Here is a 26,658-nt window from a genome sequence, read left to right as displayed (position 1 = left end):
GAAAGCATAAGAAATGCTTGAATAACAGTACAGCAATACAACATAGCGTTTTTATACATGTGTATATCTGCTGCTTCAGGCGTCTGTTTCCTCTTTACGCAACTAAAAAATTACATTTTAAGAACAACGAAAATATATTTCTCACCTTCCTCTGTAATACTTTTATCAGAAACCACCTACTGTTCTGCACAAATGACAGATTATGTTGACTGTAACTAGCTCTACTACAAAAGTTATGATCTGTATTCTTAGCAGTAAGCCTGTGTATAGGTCCAAACTTAACTAAGGTTTACTTGTTCCACTCAAATTAGTGAAAGTGGTGAAGCTGTTTAGGTGCTGAACCTTAAGTACAGCATAATAGCAAACAGAAGAATACATCTATAGACATTATATATTTTCTTAATACAGTAGTTTTTTCAATTAAAAGAAGTATCACCAAAGATACAAAAATAGTATCTTGCAACAACTGTCTTATTTGATATGAAACACAGAAGCCATATTGGTTTTTAACAGTAATTTTTTAATGGTATGTTTTTAACCAACAAAAACGATATTAATACAATAATCTAAACTACATTCCAACACATTTACTCATACTGCAGCTTTGGAAATTTCCCACATAATTTTGATTATAGTATTTTTCAGTTCCTAAAAAATTTCAGTATTTACTGTAAGCCATTAAACAGATTTTGCCTGAAAGAAACCTATACTTAAATGATTAACAAGGAAATGTACGCAATACACAGATGTTCGTTTATTACAAGCTAGTGAAAAATTTTCAAAAACACTTAATGTCACAGAGCTTGAGCTTTTAAATGAGTTTGATGCTCAGTCATTAGACCTTTCAAAGTAACAAATAAAAAAGTACATAGCATAAAGTTACCTGTCAATCTCTTCAAGGACCTCAGCAACAGATATCAATGGCCTTCGCACATGTTGATGCAAATTGTGTTGTAGCAGTGGTAAGCACAGATTCCACTGGGTTGCAGAAACAACCTGAATCACTTCAGGATCTCCCAACTGAACTGCATGTTTTAAGGTTAACTCAAGATTTTTAATCAGTTCCAGCTGAGTCTACACAAATGAAAAATGAATTAGCATATATTGCATTTAATGAATACAACTTCTTATACATTCCTCCCAATTTTAATCTTAGGACTGTTTCCAACAGAAAGCAGTCCCTCAGCCAGCAGACTTTGGAAACTTTTTTTATTTAATATTTTTTTAAAATAATTTCTTTACAAAAAAACTTTTTTTTTTAAATAGGCATTGATAACTAAGGAGTATTTCTTTTAGGTACTCCATACTGCTATTACATATTTCAGGCAGAAGTCTGTCAGCTATTCCCCTTTCTTATGATAAATGGAAATTGGTAACTGTGAAATATTTGTAAATTCAGAAGGCTTGCCTTCTTTTCTTTTTTTTTTATACTAAGCTACAAATGCAGTGTAGGAGAGGAAAAAAATAAATATTATGAATGGGATTTGCCTTACTGTCATTAAAACTTGGTTCCTATTAAATCTAAAAACAAATCCTTACCTACGGTAACAGACAATCACTAATTATTAAGTTCTTTTTAGAGTTTATGCAATTAAAAAAAAAAGTAAAAAGGAAAAATAAAACAAAAAACCTCTGCAACTGCATACACTGTGTAGGAATATTTAGAAATACCTAAGTATCTAAACATCCTATTTTTTATTTAAGCAGTATTAGTAGTGTTTCATATTATGAGGAATTAATGAAAATTTTTTTTCAAAAGGTGAACAGAATTTCTGAACTACAAAATGAGAACAGTCATAGATAGGAGTAAGTTTATGCACTAACACTATGGAGTTCCATGAAGCATATTCATACTTACTGGTTTAGGAACTTTTGGTGCCTCTAATAGCTGTTCTAAATTGCTCATTGTAGGCATCTATCTAATCCCATTGATAATATTGACAATTTGATGATCTGAATTATAACTGAGTCAAGTGACTACAGAAATCCAAGAACATCCTCCCCAGTGTGATAACTTATCAGGAATAATCTGCTTATCTCTGACATAAGAATTTGTATGACATCACCCATAACATGCAATAATAGTTGAGTTGGACTCCATGATCCCTATGGGTCCCCTCCAGCTCAAGATATTCTATGAAAACACCTCCCATAAATGTAAAATATGAAAACAAGAGAGTGTTGCCTTTGCATGCCTCAATGCTACCATCTCTACTCTTGGAAAGTAATATATTATGAACTTTTATAGTCAGACAGAAGACTTAAGAGAGAAATATACAACCGTTGTTTATTTTTCACTGTTTTCTTCTTGGCAGCCCAATTAGAAAGAATATAAAGTTTAAAAGAATTTCTGATCAGTATAATGTAATTAAGACACAAAAGCCAAATGCAGTTTTCAATATTTAAGAGATTAAAACTTTTACTTTTCTCTCAAAGTTAAAGAACATACCTCAACAACTCCTTTGGTATACGTCACAATTTTAGTGCCGATTTTTTTTACTTCATATTCACATTCCAGGCATTCTATTTCAATAAGTTTCCCTTGCTCCTATGAAGTATTAATATATAAAATGCTAATTCTAATAATTAAAAGGGAACACAATGAAGATTAAACCCATGCAATTACACTAATACAGCACTGTACTTTCTTACTGAAAATCCCACTGTACTAGCTAATTAACTGAAACAATAAAAGGGGAGTAGAATTTGTTGTTTGAACAGCAGTCACTTCTTACTAAGCTGAAGCTGCAAAATAACTCTATCAGGATTTTTTAAATTGTTCATTGCCAGACTTTGCAATAAGAAAACCAGCATACACTTGATTTTTCCTATACTGTAATTTTATTTCAGTTCTAGTAGATTTTTGCTTACTAATGTTATTAATAAGGTACACAATTGGAACAAACCAGAGCTAGTCAAGACAGAAAGGATACATCTTGATGGGTAGTGCAACTTTTAAGTGAAAAAAGAGGTGAGATTTTTAACACCTCAGGAAAGACCTGGCTGTTAAATCATACAAGTTGTATGTATGGATCATCTAAGATACTTTGTATTTGGTTTCATATGGTGCAGTAGGAAAAGCCAGACAGCATCTCCATTCGCCATTCATTATGAACTATTACCAAATCACTCAGCATGACCTTTGTTAATTTAACATCCCCAGACTGGAAAACAGATGAGATCTTGAAAAAACTTAGATGAATGTAGAACTGCCATGATCTTGTAATGACAAATAACGTAAGAGAGATGGAATTCATGTTATTGCTGAGAAATTTGTCAGTATTGGCAAAAGCCAAGGAACTGGATATAGATTCCTCTCACTCTACCGTGAAGAGGTCACTGTCAAAATGATGCCAGGCAATCTGAAGATGGTCACTTAAACACCCACTAACTCTAAGGGAGAAGAGAAGGTTGAAATAGTAGCAAGGCTTCTCCACTGCTGCTGCAGAGGGGATACTTGCTATTACTGTCTATATGAATACTCAAACTAAATCCTTGTGAATCTTTGATCTAGGGGATTTAAACATCTTCCAGTAGAATGCCATGGAATTGTGTATGATTTTAGACTTGCAGGAAATTTTCAGAAAAAATGGGCCTGAAGCAGACACTTGAAATAAAAAAATTTCAGTGAGGAGAAGTAAAACTTACACTACAACTCACTCAAAATAGGATCGCTATAATAGAAATTTGGAAATACATTTTGAAATTTCTTTGGCAGTATTTGACATGTATATTTCCTTGCATACACATTTCAGATGAAAACTGAAAACTTACTCATGGGGATCACAACACAACCAGGCATTTTTTCATATATTTTTGTATCTGAAAAACACTGATTTTCTGAGTACAGTTCTGTTTCTCAATGGTGTGTACTTGTTTTGGCTGGGATAGAGTTAGATTTCTTCATAGTAGCTTGTATGCGGCTACATGTTGGATTTGTGTTGGAAACAGTGTTGGTAATGCAGAGATGTTTTCGTTACTGCTGAGCAGTGCTTACACAGCGTCAAGGCCTTTCCTGCTCCTCACCATACCCCACCAGCGAGTAGGCTGGGGTTGCACAAGGAGTTGGGAGGGGACACAGCCGGAACAGCTGACCCCAACTGACCAAAGGGATATTCCAGACCATATGACATCATGCTCAGCAATAAAACTGGGGAGGTAGGTTAGCGGGGGGGCTGCTGCTCGGGGACTGACTGGGCATCAGTTGGTTGATGGTGAGCAATTGTTTTCATATGCATCACTTATCTTTTCTTGGGTTGTACTTTGCTCTCTGCTATTTTTTCGTCATCTTTTCCTTACAATATTATTATTATTGTTGTTGTTATTGTTATTGCTGTTGTTGTTATTAATTTTTAATTAGTAAAGTTTTTTTATCTTAACCCACAAGTTTTCTCACTTTTACCCTTCCTACTTTACCCACCCCATTGGGTGCAGGGGAGTGAGCAAGCGGCTGTGTGGTGCTTAATTGCCAGCTCGGGTTAAACCACAAAGGGGAAGGAACAGAAAAAACAAATCTCAGAGCCAGCTGGATGTAAGAATCAAAAAGGGCATACACATTGAAAGACCAGTTATTACAGAGACCACACAAAATTTTAATCTAAGAATACCCCCACAGTAACATTATAATAAAAATACTACAGAATAATAAAAATTATTAAATGTTAGTAAATAACAAATCAATAGTTTGCTGGAAAATGAATCATTCCTACTAAAGGAAACTGGGAATTGTATAGGAACAAACACTATCAGAAAAGAAGCACACAAAGGAAAGGATTAAGGAGTGCAGTTTGCAGTACAAGGTCTCCATATTCCTCGCTCCAGTGAGAGAACTATATTGCTTAAGTCCTACCTTCCAGAAAAGGTAACAACTTTGGGCTTTTTTTTCGGCAAGGTTTTTTGAACTCCTCCTTTCATCAGTCCCCTAATCATGCTCCAGACAAATGCTTTGTTTTATCCTCATCAAAATTAGAATTCATATGCTGTTCTGCAAGGTTGATATTGTACTCAAAGACTGAAGTGAATGTACATAACATTAACTGCTTTTAGAGCTTACATCTTGGTGACCAATTACAATCTAAATGGGTAAACTGGTTAAATCTTCAAAACCTGCAGGCAGCATTTAACTTCCAATCAAACTGTTCCACAGATAACATTTAAAAAACATAGGCAAAAATTTACAGTTAACGTTTTGCTAAAACTAACTGCACTACTAATTACCCTATTCTACCTACATCCTACCTTCTGACCTTATATCTCTCTACTTCAGGAATAGATCACTTATCCAAGTAATTATTCATATTAATGAATATATAAACAATACAGAGATGGACAGACGATCCCAGAACCATCAGTATTATTTTTAAAGTATAATCACAATGTGGGGGTGGGGGGTGTTAAAAAAAAAAACAACAAAACAACTGTAATTAATAATAATACTTACAGTAATCCCAGCTCTCTTCAAATCAAGTATACAATCATATGCAAGCTTAATGCAGTTTACTTTCATAGAAAACCGAGCTAATTCCAGAATCAAAGGAATCCTTCAAAAATAAAAAAAAGTCACTTCAGAGAATCTGATATAGCTCTTTTATGGAATTAGAAAAACAAAACACTATATGAGAGCAACTTTGTGCAATATAACTGAAAAGCCTGAAGTCATCTGAATATTAGAGGACATGTGATTATACTAGTAATGTTCACAATTAACAGAAAAAGGAAAAAGATTAAAGTTGGCTACATGAAAAATACCAAAGTTCATCTGTTTATGGAAAATAATTAGTATGCACAAACTGTTCCTGAATAACATAAAAACCACAGAATTAAATGTACGCAGCACAAAGATGCTGAAATAGCATTCAAAGATTGCAGGTAATTCTGTCAACTGGCACACAAAACAGTCAAATCCATTGGTCAGTTATTTAGGAACTAGGAACACAGAACACACACAGTTGGAGACTGTATCCTAAATATTTGGATCTCCGTAAATAACCAAATGAGCATAGTGTACTCTCTGGGATAGGAAAAGTAATGAGATATCTGAATACTGTCAAAGAAGTTTGAATTTAACAAGTAAAAATGTAGTATTACTTCCATAAGTAACAGCTGTGATATAACTACTGGAACAGAGAGTTCAATTTAGTCTGCATTTCAGAATTCTGTTGAAGAATTGGGAAAGGCCCCCAAAAAAACTAAAAATGAACTAAAGTCTGAAAAGCACTTGTCAGTTCTAAGACCTTCTAAAAATCTCATTTTATCAACAAAAAAAGGTTATGGAAAGATTTAATCACGTTATACAAACAGCTATATGGAAGAAGATATTTAATGCTGGGTTCCTTAATAAAGCCTAATAGGACCTTTGTCTTTTTTTAAAATGACCTAAGCATTAACACAACGCAAACTGTTATAACTAAGTACAAGTTCACTCTGTTCAAGGTCAACGGGTGGAAGCAGGATCAACTTCAGCATTAACTTTCATGGGGCTATGACAAGTAAAACTCACTTCACACTGAGAACAGATGCTGGAGGTACATCATATTGTTTCAAAAGTACATATAAAGAATTCAGATTTGCGGTGGCATCACTTGGAAATTCATTTGTGTCCCACTGCCTGCAATATATTAGGAATTGATCATAATTTTTCACAGGAAATATTATTGCATTAAAAATTTGAAATAAGTCTCCTAACTTTAGAGTGGATGGCTCTTAGACCAATGTATCAGTGGGATACCTGGATTTTGAAGTATCAAAGAAAAAAAAAAAGAAAAAATCAAGTCAACAAAACCTACATCAGTATGCCAAGTAAGTTACTCAGAGACAGCCAGATACAAAGCACGAAGAACATTCTAGCGTGAGAATTAATACTTCAGACAGTAAAGACAATTTTATTCCAGAAGCAAAGAAAAATAGTGTGAAAAACTCCTTCCCTATAAGGTCAACATAAATTAATCTATTGTTACTAAAAAAAGAATTAACACATTTAAAATTGGGAAGTGTTGAGACATTGAAAAAATAAAATTAAATGAGATTTTGTTATGAAGCCTAATTTTTGGAACTGTTTTATGCCTTTAAAATTTAAAAGTTTAAAAAGTATTACGCTTATTTTAGGTGTGATTTCCCCACTTCATCTTTGCTCTCTTAAACATGACTTGTGTACCGAACCACAATCTGTTGGATACAAAAATATCTTTCACAGTCTCTTAAATTCTTTCACCTGAGAATATCTGTACAACACAATATTCCCTACATTCCCAAAGAACTATCTCACTTTTCAGCTGAGGCTGACATCTAGACAGGCCTGACAGTTACTACCTAAACTGTCATTATAGTTTTCATTTTGAGAAACTAATCTTTGCAGTAGGTTTTTCTACTGGTATATGCGATACCAGAACCTGACCCTACCTCTGTAATATCACACATCAAAGTACAAATGGAAGGATACATTTTAATACTTACAATTTTAACATCTGCATTTTATAAATAACCAGAAAATGGATGGAATTTTGTATTTCCTTCTGTACCTGGGAAATATCCATCAGTTTGTAATATACCTATAAAATAAAAATTTAATTATTAATTAACTGACTAAATAAGCAAACAAAGGACAGACATTCAACAGGGCTAAAATAAAGCAGGTTTGTTGATTAAAGGCTTTTTCATGGACTTTTAAGAGCAGTGAGGCTACTACAATAATCTACATTGTTCTGCACAGATCACCTAAGTAGAGCTATACTAATCGTCACATAGTGAGGATCGGAAGTATTAGCAAAAATCTAAATGTGGAACTAACATCTGAGCTAGAGTTCCAATTCATGCATTTTTAATAATACCTTTGGATAGCACTTATTCTGAAATAATCTCGTCCAGCTACAAGAAATGATCCCTATTCAAATTTATCTGTAACTATAACAAAAAATATTATGAAGAAATGACAATAAACTGCAGTTACTTGAATTTAACTGTAAAGTGTGCTAAATGTGTGCACGTCATTTCTTCTGACTCTCTCATGCTGACTGCCCATAGCAATCAGTACTGATTAATTAAGCTGTACTGCAACATTAAGTTTTGCAGGACTTAAGTATGCTTTTACTAAAGCACTCAATAGTGTGGATCATAATTCTGTAGCCCTGCTGAGACACATAGCCCAAGTACAATTTTAGAACTACTCTGTACTCCTGTTTAAGGCCACTGCCAAATAGCTTTACTCAACACTGCATCTAAAAAATACAAAAGTCATTTTGAGCTTGCTTAAATGTTATTGCTTCATTAATATCACACCTCTGGAAAGCTGTATATTGGTTGTCTTAAATCAAATAATAGAGAACTTTATTATAAACATACGCTCTTGAAATGCAGTGATTGGGAGTGGACAGAAAAAGACAATAGACAGTGTAGCAGAATGAAAGAAAATATGACTGCATGCAACTTCTAAGCTTTATTTGCCTATTTCTGCTTTTGCCACATTCGTCTTCACCCTCTTATTTCCCAAATTAAGGGCATGCAAGAAATGTGAACTATTGTCATATGCTCTGATTGCTAGAACTATTTATAGGGCTCAAGTTGGGTCATTTCAGTACTTATCAGCATGAGAAAAGTCAACAGATGCTAAATATGCCCTCAATGGCATAAGGCATGTTAAGTTGCACCCACTACATCTTCTGTGTTAATAGTAATTATTTCCAAACAGAATTTTTAGGGTTAGCAACAGTTATCCCAATGGTATTATGTTTTATTAAAATAACACAGAGCAGGAAGGAAACAACATATTTAACAATTATAACTATGATCTTATGAAATGTAGAGAAAACTCCTGTCTTACTGGGAGTTTAAAATATTTTACAGCATTACCATTAGAGAAAATATCTGAGAGTATTTATCTGGAACATTTTCCTTAATAAAGATTGCTGCAGTAGATGAAAACTCTTTTGCTTCTTTCAGTTTTGAAGCATCGAGGAAGCACTCAAGTAAATTTCTGCAGATCAAATAAATATTTGTATTAAATATTTATTAATGCTTTCTGAAATAATTCTTACTTATATTTTCTCAAGAGACTGTTTATATTCAAGGTACCCCTCCTAAATGCAGTAGAAGTGATTACTGCTATAAAGCACTGACTCAACACAAAAGAGATCCTCTGACTTCTACATCTTTGTTTCTTCCAGAGATATACAGCTGTTAACATACATTTATTGCAGTTCACAAAAATAATCTTGGAAAAGGAGACTTTTGTGAAAACTTTTCTCAACAGGACACCTGGAATTAAAACAATTAATTAATTAAAACAATACATTTCTGTGAGATGTATTCTAAGATTCTCCCTTAACTACTGCAAAGTATTTCAAAAGCATCTAAGAAAAGAAAATTATTAATGTTGGGAACTGCAACATATCTACTGGATTTTCAATACTTTATCTGATTTAACTGGAAAAGAGACTGTGATTCCATGAAATAAATTAACAACAACAATAGTAACAATAAGAAAAAATAAATGCTATCATTAGTTTTATAAACACAAACACATTGTGTGCACTTGCTGGTTCTCATCAATGCCTCAGTGAAAGTGTGTTTGGTACAAAAAAACCCACATGCACAGTATTCTAGATAACCTTTAGCATACCCTTTGGAATGTTTTGTTACTTAATTTTTTATTTCCCTCCAGTTTCAGCTTATAAAGAAAATGCTCCATAGCAATAAACCATCAGTCATAGATCAAAGAAACAGACAAGTTCACAAAGAGAAAGGAAAAAACTGTGGCAGAAGTGTAACAGGAACTGGAAACAGTCTGTGTAATACCAGACCAAAACACCTCTGAGAAGAGGTTGTCTGACCTTGAAAAACTACATGGACACTCTTCATTTTGCACATAAAACTGTTTCTCTCAGTAGAGATATCTCAAGGTTTATCCTCCAGCTTTACTGATGAAATGTAAGAATGGTAATACATTGATATTGATACACTATTTATTTCCAATTATTATCAAATAATTGGTAATAATGCAAATGTGTATATTAGTACTTATAGCAAACTGGGTTGATTGTGGGGATTTTTTGACTTCCATTTTAATCTTGCTTAGTGAAAAAAACCCAAACATTCGGTGCAGTTCTAAAAGTAAAATTACCAACAAAAAATTAATTTGCTAGCAGGATCAGGTATTATAAAAACATCTATGTTCTAACTTTCTGTATTCCTTACAATCTTTAAATTAGAAGATGAGAGCTGAGACTCGACGCCACCTTTGCCTCAGTCTTCACCAGAAAGGTCTCCCAGGCCTTGTGCCTGGTGAAAGCATTCAAAAAATTCAGTAAAGCAGACCTACTGAAAAGGACCTGGGAGTCCTGGTGGACAGCCAACTGAGCACCAGCCAGCAGTGTGCTCTGGAACTGAAGGCGGCCAACAGCATCATGGTCTGTATTAACAGGAGCACAGACAGTAGCAGATCACAGAGGCATGTGCCTACAGGGAGGCAGATCACTGAGAAGAGGGACCCAGGCTCTCTACTAAGGTGAATGGCAGGAATACAAGTGACAACGGGTGTACACTGGAACAAGAGAGGTTCAGAGTGGTAATAAAGAAAAACTTTCTGTCCAAGAGGACAGTCAAGCAGAGTTGCTGCAGCTCAGAGAGCTTGTGCAGTCTCCATTTATGACTGTTTCCAGACCTGACTGGATAAAGTCCTAAGCCTGATCCCACAGATGACCCAGCCTTGAGCAGGAGGTTGGATTACCCATCTCATGAGGTCTGTTCCCACCCGCATTGCCTTGCAATCCTAAAGTATATGCTATATCTCTAGACATCATCTGTCAGGATTATTCCAGATGTCATTTGTTACATTTGGGTTTTTTGAAGCAACATTGTGCCTGTGTAATGAACTTGTCTTAAACTTTTGGAATAGCTTGTGAAAATAGATACCTTTACCCTTGGTTCAGTTCCACTGTGTATTCTCTAAGTCTCAGAGCTTCCCATTAGCAATAATTTTCTGCTCAGCCAACATTATTTTTTCTTGTGATTTAGTTTTACTAATGTTTTGGATATTATTTGTTGCTTCTTTCACTGGAATTAAATACTGAAGAGGCAATAAATCTGCATGTTGATTAGGTTGCTTTCTAACATTACTTTTCCTTACTGACCATACACTTATGAATATCTTAGCCTACATGTGCTGCTCAATCCAGAAACATCTGTTCTCACTAGCAAAGACTTGAAACTATCTGACAGACAGCTCTTTCTCTTAAAATTTATATCTCAGTAAAATATGAACTGAAATCAGAGATTGCAAATTAGATACTATCAGTTCAGATGCTTTAAAATTTGTTCTTTAGATTTATTTTAGAAAAACATACAAATCAGCGTGGCCAGCACAGCAGGACTACGGCAGTGACTGTCCCCCTGCACTTGGCACTGGTCAGGCCGCACCTTGAACACTGTGTTCAGTTTTGGGCCCCTCACTACAAGAAGGACATTGAGGTGCTGGAGTGTGTCTAGAGAAGGGCAACCAAGCTGGTGAGGGGCCTGGTGCACAAGTCTTAGGAGGAGCAGCTGAGGGAACTGAGGTTGTTTAGCCTGGAGAAAGGGAGGCTGAGGGGAGACCTTATCACTCTCTACAACTACCTGAAAGGAGGGTGTAGCGAGGTGGGTACTGGTCTCTTCTCCCAAGTAACTAGTGACAAGACGAGAAGAAACGGCCTCAAGTTGCATCCGGGGAAGTTTAGATTGGATATTAGGAAACATGTCTTCACCAAAAGGGTTGTCAGGCGTTGGAACAGGCTGCCCAGGGAAGTGGTGGAGTCACCATCCCTGGAGGGTTTAAAAGTTGTGTAGATGTGGCGCTTAGGGACATGGTTTAGTGGTAGACTTGGCAGTGTTAGGTTAACGGTTGGACTCGATGATCTTAAAGGTCTTTTCCAACCTAAATGATTCTATGATTCTAAAACCAAGTGAAACTCTGCCAAAAAGTCTAACTCTGAATATCAGATCTGTAAACCTACAACTATATTTAAACAAAAGTAACATTAGGACCTTATTTCTGCCTGAATTTATAGTAATAAACTTTCTTCTCCTTAGTGAACAGCTGTCAGAGACATTGAGCAGATACTAGAATATGCCTTATATATCTTATTTACCATTCACCTAAAGCTCCACAGCACAGTTTCACTTTTAATCTAAGTCAAGGAATTAATCATTTAGGTCTTTCAGTTAGATTAATTAAAACGATAGAATAATCTGGGCACACACATAATTTATACAATTATACCCTCAAAAGAAGACAGTATCAGCCTTAAATACATGCAGCCCCACCATAAAAAAAAAAAAGACACACTTCTCCCAACTACTATGAACTCTATACTACCGAGATGCTTGAGCAGGAAGGTTGGGCTAGGAGATCTTGAGGGGCCCCTTCCAACCTCAACCGTTCTGTGAAGATGGTAGAACCAGGGGCCTTTCACTGAGAAAATATATGTTTGTTATAAGCCAGGATGGTTAACTCAAACAATTTAGTCAACCTCCATTGTCAAAGGCTCTCTTTATTCTAAATAATTAAAGGAAAACTGATCTTTTAACCAGGATCCCATATTTACTAGGAAAATAGTTTCCAAGACTATTTTGCTAAAACACTCTACTCACTCTGAAGAAAACTCCTCACATTTTTTTTCTTTGCAGAAGTTACCACGTTTAAACACAAAAATAAATTCTACGATCTGAACGACCCACTCATGATGTGTGAAAAATAAGTGTGCGGGTGTCATTGTATATACACCATTCAACATGCAATGGGAAGTCAGATTGAGACCTTCCATACATAGCTCAAACAAACAAGGATATTTTCAACAGATATACAATATGCTTAAATAATTATCAGTGTAATACATTAACATGTACCTTTCTGCTATTCTCATTATGGAAAAATGTATTTAAAGGTAACATAGCAGAAAGTATTAATTTATTCAGTCACTTAAAACCCAGCAGTTATAGCAGAAAGTAACAACATACATGTCTATTTAAAAATTCTGTATTTGTACCTACCTTTTAAAATGACGTTTAATGAGGTTGCATTTTTCATTTCCTTATACACGCAATAAGGACTTTGAGTCATGCTTAATAAGAACATCCTTGAAATGGGGAAAATAACTACAACATACTTCTTCAGCCATGAATTTTCTTCAGTGAAATATCAATTGCTAAAGATTCTGACTAGAATTATTTAATTCAGTGTAAATTACATTATACATACTTCTGAACAGTACATATGCAAAAAAACCTAGTATTTCCTAAATAAAATATGAAATTGGCTGACAAGTTTCAGTTATGACAGACATAAATGTGGAAGGCATTTTTATCCAACCCTAGATGACTAATCTCTTCCCTAACAATCATTAGACTTTTAATTCTAAATTTTTTGCATAATACTTAAAGCTATTCCGTGAATTCATCTTGTTGGGAGCTTTAACTCCTGAATAACAATCTATTTCCCAGAAAGAAAACCTGTTGGTTTAAATCTTAATAGCTTTGTTTATGTAAGTGTCCTGGTTTCAGCTGGGAAAGAGTTAATTTTCTTTCTAGTAGCTGGCATAGTGTTATATTTTGGATTTAGTATGACAATAATGTTGATAACACTGATGTTTTCAGTTGTTGCTAAGTAGTGTTTATACTAAGTCAAGGATTTTTCAGCTTCTCATGCTCAGCCAGCGAGAAGGCTGGAGGGTCACAGGATGTTGGGAGGGGACACAGCCAGGACAGCTGACCCAAACTGGCCAAAGGAATATTCCATAGCATATGATGCCATGCCCAGTACATAACTGGGGCCAGTTGGCCGGGGGGGGCAGATCACTGCTCAGGAACTAACTGGGCATCACTTGTTTTGTATATTCCAATTCTTTTATTATTATTGTCATTTTTATTATTATTATTTATTATTATTGTTGTGGTTTAACCCCAGCCAGCAACTAAGCACCATGCAGCAGCTTGCTTGCTCACTCACTCCCCCCCCCACCCGGTGGGATGGGGGAGAAGATCGGGAAAAGAAGTAAAACACGTGGGTTGAGGTAAGAACGGTTTAATAGAACAGAAAAGAAGAAACTAACAATGATAATGATAACACTAATAAAATGACAACAGTAGTTATAAAAGGATTGGAATGTACAAATGATGCGCAGGGCAATAGCTCACCACCCGCCGACCAACACCCAGTTAGTCCCTGAGTGGCGATTCCCCTCCCCCACTTCCCAGTTCCTATACTAGATGGGACATCGCATAGTATGGAATACACTGTTGGCCAGTTTGGGTCAGGTGCCCTGGCTGTGTCCTGTGCCAACTTCTTGTGTCCCTCCAGCCTTCTTGCTGGCTGGGCACGAGAAGCTGAAAAATCCTTGACTTCAGTCTAAACACTACTTAGCAACAACTGAAAACATCAGTGTTATCAACATTCTTCGCATACTGAATTCAAAACATAGCACCTTCCCAGCTACTAGGAAGACAATTAACTCTATCCCAGCTGAAACCAGGACAATTATCATCATCATTATTTTCTTCCTTTCTGCCCTATTAAACTAGGCTTATCTCAACCCATGAGTTTTACTTTTTTTCAATTCTCTCCCCCATCCCACTGGGTTGGGGGAAGTGAGCGAGTGGCTGTGTGGTGCTTAGTTGCCAGCTGAGGTTAAACCATGACAGCAAGTTATTCTCCTTTTCATGACTCTAGGGCTCTTATTTTGCCTAAGACTGGTTAAAGGAAGACCTATTTAATTTATGCTTTGAAACATTAGGCCAAGCAGTATATCTAAATTAGCAGGGGCAGCCTTTAATTTAATACTGAAGAAAACCACATATAATACTAATTAGAAAGGAAAAAGCTTGATCTAAATGAATTACATTGATAAGAACCATACAGTACCAAATTATACATCAAAGCATGTGACCGACATAAAAACCACATCACTACTGATGACAACTCATCTCTGTATTCTTAATTCCTGTATTTCCAATACAAATACTTATTTTGCTTACTGATTTTTCATAAAGTTTCATTTCAACATACAGTTATGGGTTAACAAGAGGAAAAAATAGTAAGAAAGATAACTTAGGTTAATAAATATAAAATCTTCATAATGAAGAAGGAGGAAATTAGAAGGCATCCTGAATATGTTCTCACAACCTTATCAGGCTGTTTCTTTCTCTTTAGGGATCAGAGGACAGAAGATACTTTGTTCATCTATTTAAATGTTATGTTTCCTTACATGAAGAAAATAATTCTTAAAGAAAATGGAAGTTTGTCTTTCTCCACACTTAAAAGGACAGCACATAAGCAAGGACTCCAATGCTACATCCAAAATGACTGTGATATTTCAGATTGAACCTAGGGCCTATCTGCCTCTGCCACTAAAATTTTAACCTCAAAGTAAATATGAAAATTAAGCACCTTTTATGTTTAAGTGTACATTTTATGTATTAAACTTTCCACAATAAATTTATCTACAATGTTACCAATGAAACATAGATTATCAAAGGCTACCTCAGGTGGCAGCCATATGTACAAGAGGACTACAGGATGCCCATATGAAAAGATGTGATTAAACTTACATCATGAGTTCGGCTCTCCACTCATTGTCCTGCTCTTCAGTTTGGTTTAACACTTTAACAATGTGAGAAAGGCTGGGAATAAGACAATAGCGGAATCCAGGCTTAAGATATGGCCTCACAAGTTGCCAGTAAAGAACTGAGGCATTATATATCAAAAAATAGTATCTGAAAAACAGAAATCAAGAATTTAGTATTTCATGGACTTAGATAAACATAAAATTACAGACAGAGTATTTTAAGACATTTTCAAGAAGCAAAACCTGGAACTTTTCCTATGTATTTAGATAAGAACCAATCCTGACTATGAACTGAGAACACAAGTACAGTGCAAGAAGAATACAGTAACTCTTGCAACTATACTCTATCCAGTAATTAGCCACTTAAAATAAGCTAACATGGTGCTCTCCTTCTACAGAGCATAAATATAAAAGGGGAAGAAATGCTTAGTGATATCTTAAACAGCCTTAAACATGTTGATTCATCTCATTCAATTAAGACTGTTCAATATTCTTATATTGTTGCAGCACGTACAGCAGTTACAGAAGTGCAGTAACAAAACTGAAAGAAAATCCACAAAAGCAAAAAACAAACACAACTCCTAGTGAAAATCTGAGACAAACAACTATGAAAACCTAACTCAGTAACATTTCCTGAGATTTAAAGAGTTAAACCTATCAGTAGGGCCCACCTTCGATCATGGCTGGCAAAGTCTATCGCCTTCATAAAAGAGAGCACAAACTTTTCAAACTCTTCCTAGAACAGAACAAAAAAAATGTTAATGCAATTTGAATATGGCTTTTATAAATCAGTACATTATTTTCCTATTTCAATATGTTCACATCTCATAATATTTATTTTCAGACCAATCTTAGATAAAACATGCTGCCATAGAAACAGAATAACTAAAAATCGGTAGCATTGCCTATTACTATGTTTTTCTGATTTCAAATTTTAAGATCATATTTGTAGTTTCTTTCACTTCTGCCAAACTTTAATTATCAGGACTGAAATTTTCCAGAACTGCAAAGCTGAGTACTTTTTAAGCTTTCAGCAAAGAAAGCTCAGAAAACATCCAAGAGCACAGCCAGGAAAAAAAAATAAAATTGGCTTGTCCCATTAAAAAATGTGAGCTATTTTTCTTCAGAAAATCTCCAACAAGAATTTGTCAACTTAATGGTGTGTCAGGCATGCTCTTTTTATCATTAAAGCAGCTGTGAAGCAGCTTTTCAGAGGAGGACCCAGGGCTCCTGGTGGACACCAAGCTGAACACAAGCCAGCAGCATGCCCTTGCCGCAAAGGCAGCTAACAGTGTCCTGGGCTGCCTTAGGAGGAGTGTTGCCAGCAGGTCGAGGGAGGTGATCCTGCCCCTCTACTCAGCACTGCTGAGGCCGCACCTGGAGTGCTGTGCCCAGTTCTGGGCTCCCCAGTACAAGAGGGACGTGGACACTGTGGAGAGAGCCCAATGAAGGGCTGCAAAGATGATGAAGGGACTGCAGCATCTCTCATATGAGGAAAGGCTGAGAGAGCTGGGACTGGTCAGCCTGGAGAAGGCGGCTCAGGGGAGATCTCATCAGTATGTACAAATACCTGAAGGGAGGGTGTAAAGAGGATGGATGGGATTGTAAAAAGGGATTTTTGAAAGCCTAAAAGAAAGATGCAGTGGAAACAGCAAAGCAGAGGTGGAACTGGATGGGCAGGAGGGGGACAACACCAGAAAACTCTCTAGAGTGAGACAGAACAACTAAAAATTCTGAGAGTTGTGACTGATTTACTGGACTCTGGGACTGGTATAAGAAGGCTACTGAGCAGTAAGTGGGAACTGCCTAGATAAAGAGAAAACCAGGATTAAGAGCCTGAGAGTGTGACAGATGCGCTCGACCCCCCCTTAACCAAACCAGCAGCAGTTTGGTATAGGCTCCAAAGGAGATCATAGCCAGGCCAAGAACTCCTCAAGGAAACCCACAAAGGAGCAGAGCTACACAGTGCAAGTTGTGGGTACAAGGAGTCTTGTCCATACCTCTCCCGTTGTATGCAATTTGACTACAAGCAAACCACTTTATCCCATAAATATGACAGCCTAAGTGAGCTGCCTTTGAGCTCTGCCTGCTAGGCAGTGTGGATGCATGGAAGTGATCTCCAGCAACGAGATCTTTTACCAGCGACAGATTATTGCATGAGCCTAATTTGAGTTCTCCCTGGATGGCAACTGCACTGCATGCCAGGCAACTCTCCCCTTGAGCAGGGATGCCTCTCAGTGTTAAGAGATTATCAGTCATTTAGCTTAAATAAGCAAGTTTTAAACAGAATGAATCACTTAAAGTTATAATGTTGTGTGAGTTAGTGAGGTGTTTGCTTAGCTTTACTTACTTAGCATGAGTAGCGAGATTTGCTGAAGCCTAGGCTGCAAGCTGTAAACTTTCACTTAGATTTACTGTGCATACTTAGTCAAAACAGGGGCCTCCAGAGCCAGGGTAAATCAAAAGATAAGGAGGCTTCAAGGCTACAACCATCAACAGCACCTGCAACTTGACAAGATAACAAATGGCTTGTCTGGAGGCAGTGAAGAAATCCAATAAGGAGTCAGAAGATCTCAGACCAGAATCACTATTGGACCAAAGGGCCCATGAAAGGCACGTGAAGAGAGTGTGAAGAATGCATAAGGGGCAGGTGAATGGTCTGTAAGAGTATAATTGCCCAGGGCTTTCTTCATTCTGGTTCTTCCTCTCCTCTCCTTCTCCTCCTCCCCATCACCCCCACCTCCAGGGGCACCCAGCTCGAGCTGATCCTGCTAATGTACCACTCTATTAAATTATTTCTTTTTATAAGACTCAATGCCTGAGAGTCTGTTTCAGGAAACCAAGGGCTCGAACTTCAGAGTGAACTAATGCTGGACACCTGGATGGATCAGTAAGTGATTAACAGCATGCTAAACTTCAAAATCCTAACTAAGTGATATAAAGGATTGATTGTGCACATATGATCTTTTAGGCATAAACCACTGACCAAGTGTGAGACTAAGTCTGGATCCAGCCACACCCAAACTCCTCTCTGAGATGGAGTTTAGAAAGCAGGGGATCCATTCTGAACCTCATGACTCAACGAGAGGCTTTCCTTACCCTTTGAATCTTTTAGATATAAACCATTGATCAGGTCCAAGACTAAGACTGGACCTACCCACCCCTAAACTCTATCAGGAATTTAGAAAGCAAGGGGATCCATTCTGAACCTTGTGACTCAACAGGAGAGTCTCTCTCACCTTATTGCATCTCCAATCTCTGTACAAATCATGGAAAATCGATTCTAACTCAATTTTCCTTCTTATGTTTATCCCATGTAGTAAGTAACAGAGTGAACCTTGCCATCGAACTCTGTTAAGTTGCACTTTTACAAATTCTTTAAGTGATCTGAAACACTCATCCATGACAGAGACGTATTAGATACTAACGTAGAAAAGTTGCACTTGGCCCTTAAGAATATAAGCATCTTAATCAGCTAACAAGGATTCCTTAGGATAGAAACCAAAATAAGGACAAATTTATCTTTTCTAAGTGAATGATAATTACTGGTTATACAGCATGAGATGTTGTGCCACTCCTATTTTCATAAACGATCTAGGAGCACAGCAGTGAAAAAACTTTACAACTGATACAAAGTGTATCTTAAAAACACATTACAACACACAGCACAAAGAACCAAGTTATGATTGCACACACTGGGATAGTTCTTAACTTCCAAGAAGTTAACAAGAGTCAAGAAGGAAACAGCAAAATTTGGCTCTAAGATTTAGAAAACATCACAGAATAGTTTGTTTAATTTAGAAACATAAAAGGCTAACTGGACATTAGAAAATACTTTTCAAATGTGTACGAAGTTTTAAAAGGACAACTGATCAGTAGTTCTGCACATGCACCCAGAGAAGGCAGATAAAGTACAGATAACGTAACAGGGAAAAGATTCTAGCTTGAAAGTTAATTCAAACACTTTATCCAAAGAAACTACAGAAACATCTGTCAGAGAAATTTGTGAACACAAACAACACAAACATCTGTTAAGGCCATTTTAGGTGGTCACATACCATTGAAAAATTGTCAAAGCTGACTGACCCCAGTATGAGGACAAGTAAAATACTGAAGACAGAAAACGGATCCCACTCCATCTTAAATTCAGCAGGAGATAAAAACTGCTCATCATGTATGGACACGGTATCACCACATAGAAGCTTTTAAAAGCAGAAGTATCCTGCTAAGTTGCTACCAAAAAGCTTCATCTCTCATTTCAAAAGCCACATCCAAAGTACTACATGGAAAGGTTACTGATCAGTGGTGGAACTACACTGTCACAGAAGAGAAATGAACTGTACAACCTCTCTGAGGGCCCCTTTAGTCCTCCATTTCCCACAATTCTGTGAAATGTCTTGTGTGATCCTAAATAAAACTTGTAACTGTTTCACCAGTTACAGCTAAATTTGGTCTGAAAGTATTGTATCAATGTAAAAAGTGAAAAGGTTGACTTTATAACAATCAACTGCCTGAAAAATTTTGCAAACATTTTTTCTTCCTCCCCAAAATATTTGCAATATTAGTCTAATTCAGTTGGTAAGTCTTTTTTACTCCCAAACTACCCATTAATATATTTTCCTTTAATTTTTCCCACAGTCCTGGTTACCCTTGTATATTTTAAATGACTGAAAGCAATACATAAAAACCTAGGAAGAAATACTCTTAAAAACTGGCTTAATATAATGCAACCTTCATGATTTCTCACCAAATTATCTGTAGAGAGTGGAGTGTGCAACTGGCCTTGGCACAAATATGCTCTGCCAAGAAACTGGTTCACAGGAAATCTTGTTTTAAAATACATCTGTAGACAGTCACTGCTCATTTCCACATATCCCAGCTAAGACCAAAAAAAGCATTTTAATATTTAAAAAAAAAATATGCAACAAATACTTAACTAAGAATCGTTAGGTTTTAAAAATGCATGCCTACTGAAAGCATAACATCTAACTGCATACCAGTATGCAAACAACATTCCATAAAGCTGTGTATCAGATCTGGTACAAACCCATTAAGATTTAAAATTTAAATCTAGACTTATGTCATTCCAAATGTATAGAAAAATAGCTCGTTTATTTAACAAAGCTCCTGAATCACTCGGTCATAGAACCCCTTACAGTATACAAAAAAAAAGTTTCCTTTTTTAATAGCCATTAACAGAATTGTTAACATAAAAGCAAAATTCTTAGTAGATTTTTTTTTTTTTTAAAGGATGGGTATTAGCCAGCAGGATTTTCTATGGATGTCAATGTTGGACCTCAATTTTCAGATAACAGAGAGAATTTGAGTGGCTTGCAGCTTGGAAAAAAAATTAATGTTTTTTTAGAAACTCTGTCTACTTGAAATCCAATCATTTGTACCCATGGATTGAAAATTTAAAAATACTTCAAAATTAAGGACCTCTACCACATTTTATAGAAGCGAGCTCACTTAGCAACAATCTTTCATAATTAGAATCTCACCTTTTCTTCTTTTGCCCAGTAGGGACTGTTCAAAAACACATTTTCTTCAGTCATAACCAAATAGCTAACATCAGTTTTCCATAACAAGAAAAAACAGACATGGCAAACTATTTTATATTGCTATGGTATAACTTGCATATTTTGGTCTAATTATAAACTTCACAAACCACAGTGTGCTGTGAAAGAATTGATAATTTAGAGGCCGAGTTTTAACTGAAAATGCATGTTTAAACAGTTGTTCTCCAAAAACAGAAGAGTGTAATATTTTTCACAGGTACCTTTGGGAATATTTTTAAGTAGGAACTTTAACAGCTGTAAATACAACATGTCATATAAATGTTTTTGTTCAACGTAGATAAACTACCTAAACTACAAACCTGAAATGCTTGTTCAGCACATAAAACATATAAGTCTGTGCTGAAGTTATCTGATGAGTCAAGGGCAGATTTTCCCTGACTGGCTGATTTGATCAACTCATAAGCATTCTTCAAAGCCTGAACATCTGAAATAAAAAAAAAGAATAAGGAATGTAACGGACAATTTATGCTTCAAGTTGGACGGACAGACATGATTGCATTATTTCAAGTGAACTATATGGCATCCTGTTTCTCCTTTACAGAAATAAATTATGAACGTGTAAGGATAATAATGTGAAGCAAATGTTGTTCAAAGTTAGCCACAGTTGTAAGATGAAGCGCTAGCAACTCTGTTGCAATTTAAAATCACTAATGTTAACACACAAGAAAGTGAACTGCTGTGAAGGCCTGATTTATATGTCCCTGAACTCTTTCTGTTGACAGAGAAATTCGAGATTAGATCCTTAAAGCTGTTCTGTGCAGTAAACTTGACTGGAAGGAAACTAGATTAAATTAAGAACGCTACAGCAGTTACTTCTTTTCATGGCTAAGAAGGAGGTTTAAAGCACTGAGAGGAAGAGCACGTTTTCTATATATTTAGAAACAAAACCGATGACGATCAAGCGGTTTTCGTGTTTAAAGGGCGATTTTTATTTCACTTATTTTTACAGAGGGGCACAATCTCTCAACCGCCCGACATCTTCTTACCTCGGCGGCTCTCCGCCGCCAGCAGCCGCTCCCTGACGGCCAGGTCCATGCCGCCTCGGCAGGCGCCACGGGCGAAGCTTCACCCCGAGATGCGGGGCAGCTCTGCGAACCGAGCTCGAGGCCCCGGGGAGGCCTTTTCTGACGGGACCGTACGAAGGCCTCCCCGAGCAGCAGAGAGAACCGGCCGCCGAAGGTGCCCGCCCGGACAGGCTCCCGCGGCCGCCCCACCTCCCCGCTGCCGGCTGCCGGCCGCCGACCCCCTTCCTCCGCCGCCCTGGGCTGCCGTTGCCCCTCTGGGCGCTCCTGCCGCCGCGCGTATCCTAGCAGCGCTCCCGCAACACGCGCGCCCGCCGCCCCGCCCCGGGCCTCACTCGAGGGACCGACGAGCCCGGGCCGGGCCCGCGCCCGCTGCCCGGCCCCGCCCCCGGCCTCACTTGAGGGACCGACGGGCCCGGGGCAGGGGTGCCGCCAGTCACGGCGCGGGGCAAGAGAGCAAAGGCTGCTGCAGGAGGAGGGGCCGGAGCACCCGCAGCAGGCCTGTTTCTGTCCTGCCGGGGAACTCCCACAGCAACAGCCGTATACAAACGGTCTGCACCGACGTCTGTTGCCGAAAAAAAGGTAAAAACATTTTCCTCCGGGAAAGACTGCTGCTAGCTTTTAGCGGTGTTACTGCTGCGGCCTGTGCCACGGCACAGATCTCTTACTCCCCCTAAAAATCAGTCCATTCAAGCATGTAATGCATGCTTCCATTCTAAGCACACACAGTATAAAATCACTTCGCAGTCAGGTTAACACGGGTTGACAAAGGCAATGATTGATAGCTTCCTGTAGATAAACGTATTGCTAAGAAATGCTATCACCAGTCATTTTTGTCCCTGTCTTGAGAGCTTCTAACACAAACATCTTGAAATAAAGCATACCCTACCAGCAACTGAAGCTTTGGGCTCAAGCAGAACACAATGCCAAAGGACGTTTGGATTGTGTCTGCCAATGCAGAGAGAATCTGTAGGCTAGGGTATGAATGAATCTTTTAAGACTCATTTCACTGTATATCACCAGGTACAATTTTATAATTTAAAAAAATAGACCTTCAGAGAACAACAGTCCAGAAAAGAGATAGGGTCAAAAAAACCTGGAAGCTCCCTGACCGCACTGACATACCAAATGAAGCATTTAGGCCTTCACGATTTCCCCCCAACTGCTTAGTCGTGGCAGATTCTATGAGGTAAATCACCATAGTCATGAAGACATTAAAAAGTCTTACCTATATAAATTAAATTTTAAACCTAAGCTCTTTGCACTTTGAGCTAAATTGAAATTCTGTACTGGTAGGGTGTTCCAATCTCGATGGACAGAACACATTCTGAAGTGCGGCATTGCTGATGAGTTTCCAAAGACATTCCTTGGTGTCATCCTCAGCTGAATGAAAGATGATAATTAGGAGAGGCTGTAAGGGTGACAAACAATACAAATGGTAAGTACAACAAATTCTTATGCTGCAGGCCCAGCTACTCAGCAAGTCACACATACTCTACTTTTCAGAACTGTAGAAGATCCTTCAGTTTATGAAGCATTGGAAACATTACAAATATATAAGGACCTGTAAAGAATTCAGCAGTAGACTCCCACCTATTGTCCATCTCTTCTCCTACCTACTCCTCTCCTCTCCACACAGTCCACTGAAATTAAGTAACTGTCTTGCTTGTATGAATGCTAACAAACAGAAATAAAACTCATCTGAAAACTTCAGGTGGCCAAGAAAACCCTATAGCAAACCTGTGGCAATTTCCAAAGCAGAAAGCAATATATTGGTTTTGTGTAATTATGTTAGGTAGTTATGGCAATGGCTTACTGTGACTTACCATGATATTCTTACGTTTGAACCCAAACTTTGTACCTCTTAATGCATGACTCAGCTACAGTCCAGCCACTTCTTCTTGATGTTCTTTGGCAGAATCCCAGACAGAGGTAGGACTAGTATCTCCCAATATAAAAATCAAGATGTGGAAACTCTGCACATATTGACTCTGGAAGAAGCACTCCTGAAATGTAGATAATAGCCAAAATGGCACCATATCCCCAAATGTAATTAAAAATTACTGACTGCTACATAATGAAAACTGGTCATATGGTTTGTGATATAAAAGAGAATATAAAAATCTACTAATTATGTCATAGTAAAATGACCAGGAAAATACAGACAAGAAACAAACAAACAAAAAAGACCAAGTTAAAATCACCCATTTGAATTAATTTGGAAATTAACTGAAAGGAATTAAATCAAAGAATTGATGAAAAAAAAAAAAAAGAAAGAAGTGTAGACCTGAGGGATGGTCATATTTTACTTAGCTAAGCTTTCTGACTTTTCTTAAATTGTAACCCAATATAGAATTACTGTGGTACTCCAATCTGGAAATTAAGAAATAGGTATTCATCCTCACAGTTGTTACCCAACAGCAGTTATGACCTCCCGACAACTTACAGATAGAAACAGAGTATTCCTGGTTTGCCTTTTGGCTAATTGCTGATAGCTTTTGCTAAAGGGTCTTGGTGTATCCTTTACTGGCACTATAGTTGCCTCTATTTGTACAAATAAAGCAATTACAGTAGTTGTATTAACCAGCATAATTAAAACTTAAAAAATAGAACGTCTGTAAATGGTCAAAAAGAAAGTGTATCAAGGTTACTTCACACTCCAGTTGCCTTTTATAGGAATTCTTTCAGTTTCTTTGAATAGATGAGGTACTGGATAATGTGCCTGATTCCAGTCCTTCTACAGGCAAGGTGAGTCTAATGAGAATGGGAAATAGTACAGACCTCAAATGAACCATTGGTTTGCTCCATATGCACTAGTTTTTTAATTATAATTGCCTCCTGACTCTTTTGTGCTCTGGTTTGCATATTCAAACATCTTACTTCATGTGTTATGAGCTTATCCTTCTCAAAGGCCTTTTCTGTAGTCTGGTTTTTTTAACATGTAAGAGAGAACAAAAATGGTTTTCTGTATCATTTTCTCATCTATTGCTCCTTTCCTTTTGCTCTATGCTAAGTATCTCGGGGAGCTTAAGGCCAACTGCACCATATGTACTCCAGATGCTGTCCCATCTCATGATGTACCTTGGAATTCATGTATGACTCTGAGGAGACTAGACGTACACATTCCATTTATCCCCAAGCTGCATACTAACATAAAGCCAGGAATGCACATAAAGAAGAGCAACGAAGGGGAGAAACAAAATTTCTAGGCAGCAAAGAGATTTAGACAAACTGGAAGTGTTATCTATAGACACTATGCATCTTATCCTTTTTGTTTAGAAATTGATCATGAACAGATAACTTGTGTTAAATTAATTTCCATTCTTAATTATCTGAATAAGAGTTTCAATCAACCTATTTGGATTTAAATGTTCCTAAAAAGCACTCATAATCAAATCACTGGAGCAGTAAATCTACTGAGAAGTAGAAGTAAGTATTTTAGGGGGAGTAGGAGATAGCAGACAATAAAGAAATATCCGATGACACAATGCATCTGTTGTCTGTGCTGTCATTACTTCTTGCCAAAAAATAATGGCTTAACATATCTCTTCTCCATCTCTGCTTCTGATGAAAATCTAGTACTTACTGAGCAGCCTAAGAATGTAACTAGATCAGATCAAAGGTCTCGCCAATTAGCTTTCCTTTGACAGGGATGAACAGCAGAAGGCTAAAGAAGAGTTTAGAACAGGTTATTGCAGTATTTCCTCAGTAAGGAATCCCCTAAGATTCCAACAGCTCATGACCAGCAACACTGAGCATCTAGCCCTGTTACAGTACCTGTGTTTTTAATAATCTGTGACATGCTTTCTGTCATGAATTTGCCTTATTCGACTCTTTGAATGCATGCAGACTTCTGTTATCTATATTATATTGTGCCAGTGAATTTCAGATTTTAACTAAATATTGAATGGAAAAGAACATCACAAGAAGTACCTCCAAAAAATATTTTAAATTAAAAAATGTAACTTTACAGGCCAAACTCTGCCAGGAATTAGCTGTGTGTGGTTTTAACTAAGCTCTGGCGTTTGTTTGAGAAGAATTTGCATGATGTTGAAATTAAGAATCTTCTTCCATCTGAACCACCATATGGAAATGCTTGAAATAAAAAGCCTAGAATTGCTGAAATACTGTGTTTCTCTGTAGGCAGCTCTGTAGACCAAATGATGCACTGTAAATGTAATATTTAATATTACTCCTTGTAACTAGGAGATAGTGACTTCAAGCAGAATCTAGGCAGAATTTAACCATAGGCCTTGGCTGTAGAGACCTGTATGTTAGCATGAGTGACCTGCTATATAACCTGAGCACATGCTGTGACATTACTATACACTGCCCTTAACAATACCACCTGTATGTGCTGCTTGTAAGAGCTCATTCCTATGGAGATGTGTAAGAGTATAATGCTCTCAGTGAACCTTGGTGTGCCAGCTAGAAAGTTTGGCATTGTACTGACAGAAGATAGATAACTTT

General features: G+C 37.2%; 1 protein-coding gene across 1 annotated transcript in view; it reads right to left on the bottom strand.

Annotated features, from left to right (window-relative positions):
- CFAP46 (cilia and flagella associated protein 46) overlaps window positions 1-22,201 on the bottom strand; it is a 91,463-nt gene extending 69,262 nt beyond the window's left edge. Inside the window, exons 1-11 of the mRNA XM_049811264.1 lie at window positions 22,153-22,201; window positions 21,466-21,590; window positions 20,335-20,466; window positions 16,259-16,323; window positions 15,571-15,735; window positions 8,845-8,968; window positions 7,453-7,547; window positions 6,500-6,607; window positions 5,441-5,540; window positions 2,450-2,548; window positions 884-1,074 (exon numbers count right to left, since the gene is read on the bottom strand). Of these exons, the coding sequence (XP_049667221.1) occupies window positions 884-1,074; window positions 2,450-2,548; window positions 5,441-5,540; window positions 6,500-6,607; window positions 7,453-7,547; window positions 8,845-8,968; window positions 15,571-15,735; window positions 16,259-16,323; window positions 20,335-20,466; window positions 21,466-21,590; window positions 22,153-22,201 (1,253 nt within the window). The remainder of the gene's footprint in view (window positions 1-883; window positions 1,075-2,449; window positions 2,549-5,440; window positions 5,541-6,499; window positions 6,608-7,452; window positions 7,548-8,844; window positions 8,969-15,570; window positions 15,736-16,258; window positions 16,324-20,334; window positions 20,467-21,465; window positions 21,591-22,152) is intronic.
- Between the last annotated feature and the right edge of the window lie 4,457 nt (window positions 22,202-26,658).

This window comes from Accipiter gentilis, chromosome 9 (genome assembly GCF_929443795.1).
Source record: "Accipiter gentilis chromosome 9, bAccGen1.1, whole genome shotgun sequence".
Taxonomy (NCBI): Eukaryota; Metazoa; Chordata; class Aves; order Accipitriformes; family Accipitridae; genus Astur; species Astur gentilis.
The sequence above is the reverse complement of the archived record's forward strand: the minus strand, read 5'-3'. Positions and strand labels throughout refer to the sequence as shown.